Genomic DNA, 6,179 nt, shown 5'->3' with positions numbered 1-6,179 from the left:
TGAGTTAACAGGCAAGTGCAACAGTCCGAGCAAAGAGATTATCAAGGCCTGAACCAGGGAGAGGAGAATTCAAAGTTGAGAAATATTTAGGAAGTAGAACTGATAAGACCTGATGATTAATGGGAAGTGAAAGAGAAAGACTTGATAATTCTCAGGCTTCTGGCTTGAGTGTCCAGGTGGACAGTAGTGCCATTCCCTGAAGCAGGACACAGAGAAGCAGGAGGTTTGGGAAGGCAGAGGGGACATGAGTTTTGTTTGCTGTCCAAAGGAGACAGAGGTAGTCAGGCAAAAACTGGATATATTAATTCAAGAGAATTTTGGTCTATAGACTAAGATGTGGGAGTCAACAGAATTTAGAAGGTACCTAAAGCCATAGACATGGATAAGATTAACCAGGGAAAATAATAATACAGTAAACACAGATTCTCTAAAATTAACTTGAAATACCTTTTTCAGGAAAATCCTCTGGATGTAATTTCATATATCCAAACATTTCACGGTTCCTCACAGCATACATGTAGTCTTCACGTTTTACAAGATAATATCCAACAAAAAAAAAGGCCGTAATATATAGAAGGTGGCGATGCAAACCTGAAATTCAAATGACAAATCCCAAAGAAAGCAAAAATTAGTCAATGTGTATTAAGAGTTACATTTTTGGCTGGACGCAGTGGCTCACACCTGTAATCCCAGCACTTTGGGAGGCCGAGACGGGTGGATCACCTGAGGTCAGGAGTTCGAGACCAGCCTGGCCAACATGGTGAAACCCTGTCTCTATTAAAAATATAAAATTTGGCTGGGGGTGGTGGCGGGTGCCTGTAGTCCCAGCTACTTGGGAGGCTGAGGCAGAAGAATCATTGGAACCTGGGAGGCAGAGGTTGCAGTGAGCTGAGATTGTGCCACTGGACTTCAGCCTGGGTGACAAAGCGCCCGGCCTGTTATGGCATTTATTAAAAAAATAAAAATAAAAAAAGCGCTGGGCTCGGTGGCTCATGCCTGTAATCCCAACACTTTGGAAGGCTGAGGCAGATGGATCGCCTGAGGTCAGGAGTTCAAGACCAGTTCACATGGTGAAACCCCGTCTCTACTAAAAATACAAAAATCAGCCAGACGGGGTGGTAGGCGCCTGTAATCCTAACTACTCAGGTGGCTGAGGCAGGAGACTCATTAGAACCCGGGAGGCAGAGGTTGCAGTGAGCCGAGATCGCACCACTGCACTCCAGCCTGGGGGACGGAGTGAGGCTCTGTCTCAAAAAACAAAAAACAAACAAACAAAAAAAGGTATTCTGAACAAACAGCCTTGATCCTTGACAGGGTCTAGCCCTGTTGCCCAGGCTGGAACGCAGTGGCACAATCACACCTTACTGCAGCCTCGACCTCCTAGGCTCAATCAATCCTCTCACCTCAGCTTCCCAAGTAGCTGGAACCAAAAGCGTGAACCACCATGCCCATTTTTTTTTAAGAGGGGTCTTGCTATGTTTCCCAGACTGGTCTTGAACTCCTGGGCTCAAGCGATCCCCCTGCCTCGGCCTCCCAAACTGTTGGGATTACAGGAATGAGCCATACTCAGCCCACATTATCACTTCTTTAAAGGTTAGCAAATCTAAAATATTACATGTAATGTATATTTTAGCATATAGCACTTAATATTTATTTAATAAATGAATGAACAGCCTTAGGTAATTCAATTTACTACCTCTAAAACCACAGACAAGACCTACCCTGGCTGGGCATGGTGGCTCACACTTGTAATCTCAGCACTTTGGGAGGCTGAGGCGGGTGGATCACCTGAGGTCAGGAGTTCAAGACAAGCCTGGCCAACACGGTGAAACCCCGTCTCTACTAAAAATACAAAAATTAGCCGGGCGTGGTAGCACACACCTGTAGTACCAGCTACTCAGGAGGCTGAGGCTGGAGAATCACTTGAACCTGGGAGGTGGAGAATGCAGTGAGCCAAGATGGCACCACTGAACTCTAGCCTGGGCGACAGAATGAGACTCTGTCTCAAAAAAAAAAAAAAAAAAGACCTATCCAATCTTTCTCATAGTAGTAGCGTATAAAACAAGACATATGCATGTAAAAGTATTTTGGAAAATGTATAAAACAATAAAAATGAAAAATATTCCTATGTTCTAGAACTGGACAGAGCACTCTCTCTTACCCCAAACAGCCACTGCTTTCCCTAATGGGCTACCTGCCATATAGCAAACCAAAGAGTGCATGTTCTGCCATGTGCCATCGGACTGCAGAGATACACAGAACCAGACTCTCTCTACGCTGACCCATGTTCCTCACAGAAAAACTCCGTAAATGTTTGAGATGATGATGTCAGCTTCCCAGCCCTAAAGGCATGGCTTGGCCTCTTCCCAAGGCCCTGTTTTCCTAACCTCTCTCCTCATTCTCTCTGAGTGGTCTACCTCTCACTACCCGCACACCCCGTCTACAATCATCTTCCCATTCTTTACTCGGTGAGTCTAACCCCAGCAGCTATTGTGCTCTTTGCAGAACATCATAAATTACTGATATATTAAACTAGAGATCAATAAATATTTAATTTTGTGGGCTATACTTAGAATACCAACTGACTCTAAATTTAGGGCACATTAAGTGGTAACCAGCAAGAAGGTTAAGTTTAAAAAAACAGATGATGAGAAAAACTTATAAAAAAATTCTATTTATTGATAGTACAGTAGGGTGACTACAGTTAACAATAATTTGTTGTATAGTTCAAAATTGCTGGAGGAGAGGATTTTGAATGTTCCCAACATAAAGAAGGGGTGAATGTTTGGGGTGATGAATGGCCCGTTTGCCCCAGTTTCAACATTACACATTGTATGCATGTATCAAAATACCACATGTACCCCCCAAATATGTACAACTTATTTTTAAAGCCTTATTCTTAAAAAATTCTTTTTAACATTTCCTGCTAATTTGAAAAAGAGCTACACAATTTTATTTCATTGATAGAAATTCATTATTATGAGACATATTCATTATTATGAGACAGAATCTTGCTCTGTCACTTACGCTGGAATACAGAGGCATGATCACACTCACTGCAGCCTCAACCTCCCAGGCTCGAGTGATCCTCTTACTTCAGCCTCCCAGGTAGCTGGGATCACAGGTGCATGCCACCATGTCCAGATAGCTTAAAAAAATTTCTTTTGTAGAGACAAAGTTTTCCTATGTTGCCCAGGCTGGTCTTGAAACCAAGCAATCCTCCCATCTCAGCCTTCCAAAGTGTTGGGATTACAGGTGTGAGCCACGGTGTCCAGCCAGAATATCCCATTACTCACAGAATGCCAGGTACTCTCCAGGGCTGTAGTTTGAAAATCTACCATATCTCTTTCACCACACCTCCAACTCTCTTAGAAACAACATTTATGTGATACACACCTTCACCCTACATGCACAAACTTGTACCACAATTTGTCTTTTTAATGGATATGGCCATCTAGTCTGTAAACCTTTGGAGGATTGGGACCATGTTTTATATTCCTTGTAATCTACATATAGTTATTCACTCAATACTACTTTTTTTTTTTTTTTTAGACGGAGTCTCAGTCTGTCGCCCAGGCTGGAGTGCAATGGCGCAATCTCGGCTCACTGCAATCTCCGCCTCCCAGGTTCAAGCAATTCTCCAGCCTCAGCCTCCCGAGTAGCTGGGATTACCAGCATGTGCCACCACGCCTGGCTAATTTTGGGATTTCACCATATTGGTCAGGCTGGTCTTGAACTCTTGACCTCAGGTGATCCACCTGCCTCAGCCTCCTGAAGTACTGGGATTACAGGCATGAGCCACTACACCTGGCCTCACTCAATACTTATTGAACACCTACTATAGATATCAGACACTGACCTAGATAAATACAATATGCATTCAGTAAATGCTGCTGAGGACAACCATTTCAATAAAGTCCTAGGATCTAAATCTTCCAAAGCAATTTAGGGAAGCTCTGGGAGCTCAGGAGGTCTGATCCCTACTCCTGGGCTAAGCAGTTTATATTCATTATCTCATCTAGTCCTGAGATAGGGAACTTCCCCAGAATCAAATGACTAGTGGGGTGGAGGTGGTGTCAAACCCCAAAGCATATGCTCTTAACTGCTGTACTCTTCTGTCTCCCAGAAAGGCACAAACTGCTAAACTAACAACAATGAGATTAAGTGGTGCAACCTTTACCTTCTCTACAGCATTCTCCCTCCCATCTGTATCTCCTTTGTGCTCCTAAAGTGCTTTCTGCTCACCCACCTCTATCAAAACATGTATCTATCATACCAAGATCAGCAAAAGACTGTTTGTTTGTCTCCCTGATTTCACTAGGAGCTCCATAGGGCACATAACAGAGAAACAGTTCAATAAGGCCAGGCACAATGGCTCACACCTATAACCCCAGCACTCTGGGAGGCTGAGGTGGCAGGATCACTTGAGGCCAGAAGTTCGAGACCAGTCTGGCCAAGATGGCAAGACCCCATCTCTACAAAAAATTTAAAAATTGGCCAGGCCTGGTGGTATGCACCTGTAGTCCCAGCTACTCAGAACGCTAAGATAAGAGGATCGCCTGAGCCAGAGGTCGAGGCTGCAGTGACCCATGATTGCACTACTGCCCTCTACCCTGGGTGACAAGTGAGATCCTGTCTCAAAAAAAAAAGGGGGGGTTCAGTAAATGAACAAATTACAAATATATGGTAAACTGTTTCCATAACAAGAGCTAAGGAAGGGGAACTCTGTCCAGCACTTTTTACATGTCAGACATTTTACCTATAGAATCTCACTCAATTCTCACAACAGATATAAAAAATTAATTATTCTTATTTTACAGATGAGGAAACTTTGGCTCTGATCGACCTGACCATGTAACTTGCCCAAACTGACACAGTTGGAAAGCAGTAGAGCAAGTCTGTTTATTTATTTATTTATTGGAGACAAGGTCTCAACTTTGTTGCCCAGACTGTAGTGCAGTGGTGCAATCACAGCTTGTTGCAGCCTCAACTTCCTAGGCTCAAGTGATTCTCCTCCCTTAGCTTCCTGAGTACCTGGGACTACAAGTGCACATCACCATGCCTAGCTAATTTCTTACATTTTTTGTAGAGACAGGGTCTCACTATGTTGCCCAGGCTGGTCTTGAACTCCTGGCCTCAAGAGATCTTCTGCCTTGGTCTCCCAAAGTGCTGAGATTACAGGTGTGAACCACTGTGCCTGTGCCTGGTGAGCAAGTCTGTTTAGTTCCAAAGTGGCACTCTTTTCATTACACCAAGTGACAGTCTTGGGCAAGTGTGAAGTGGTGATGAAAAGGGAAAGCCTTGAGTCCTCAGAGGCATAAATGGACAAAGATCACTCCTTTCTGAAGTGAGGAGTCATGTCCAAGGGAGGAGTCATGTCCAAGGGAGATAGGATTTCAATACTGTTTGAGCACTGGAAATGCTGGGATTCGATGGGTTGGGAGCTGACCTTCAGGCATGACATACAGCTGTAAGAAGGCAAAAGATGTACAAGTGTGGTGACTCCTAATTGCCTGAACCATTGCCTGAGCTTTTTTCCTGATAGTGCTTCTTGGCTCCAATCAATGCCTCACATTGCTGACAAAGATGACTTTTCAAAATACAGAGCTCATCACTGCACCCCTGCAGCTCTCAAAAGCTTACAAAGTTCCTGGCTGGCTAGAAAATAAATTGCCAAGCTGTGCTAAAATCTCTCTTGTAGTTTTATTACTCTAAACCTGAACACTCACTCAATCATTAAACAGCCTCCATTCAGAGGTCCTTGTCCCCATTGGCTCCCACTAGCCCCATGGGCCTAGAAAGCTGTCTGTCTCTCAGTCCTGCCTGATAATCAAAGTTAACTTCAAAGACCCCTCTTCCAAAGTTCCTCTCCTCTTTTCCTTCTGGAAATCCATAGAGCTTAGCAAAGCTACTGTGGTGGTTATTATCAGAATAGTCAGTGTCTCTGATGGGACTACAGCACGCTGGTTTAGAGCCTCCTATTCAAACAGTGGTCCTCAGATCAGCAGCAGCAGTGTTTGAGCACTTGGTAACATCAAGTTCCTCCGCAGATCTCATGAATCAGAATCCGTTTTTTTTTTTTTTTTTTTTTTGAGACAGGGTCTCACTTTGTTGCCCAGGCTGGGGTGCAATGGAGCAATCTCGGGTTACTGCAACCTCTGCCTTCCAGGCTCAAACGA

General features: G+C 44.0%; 1 protein-coding gene across 4 annotated transcripts in view; it reads right to left on the bottom strand.

Moving 5' to 3' along the window:
• Positions 1 to 6,179, bottom strand: part of LOC105509624 (NADH dehydrogenase [ubiquinone] 1 subunit C2) — a 12,124-nt gene that overhangs the window by 4,588 nt on the left and 1,357 nt on the right. The window contains exon 2 of one of the 4 annotated variants that reach the window (XM_011938926.1): positions 529 to 591. In XM_011938926.1, the coding sequence (XP_011794316.1) occupies positions 529 to 591 (63 nt within the window). Of the gene's footprint in view, positions 1 to 438; positions 592 to 6,179 lie in introns of all 4 variants that reach the window. The other 3 variants (XM_011938925.1, XM_011938923.1, XM_011938924.1) reach the window with 3 other exon arrangements.

This window comes from Colobus angolensis, unplaced genomic scaffold, assembly GCF_000951035.1.
Source record: "Colobus angolensis palliatus isolate OR3802 unplaced genomic scaffold, Cang.pa_1.0 Scaffold179, whole genome shotgun sequence".
Taxonomy (NCBI): domain Eukaryota; kingdom Metazoa; phylum Chordata; class Mammalia; order Primates; family Cercopithecidae; genus Colobus; species Colobus angolensis.
The sequence above is the reverse complement of the archived record's forward strand: the minus strand, read 5'-3'. Positions and strand labels throughout refer to the sequence as shown.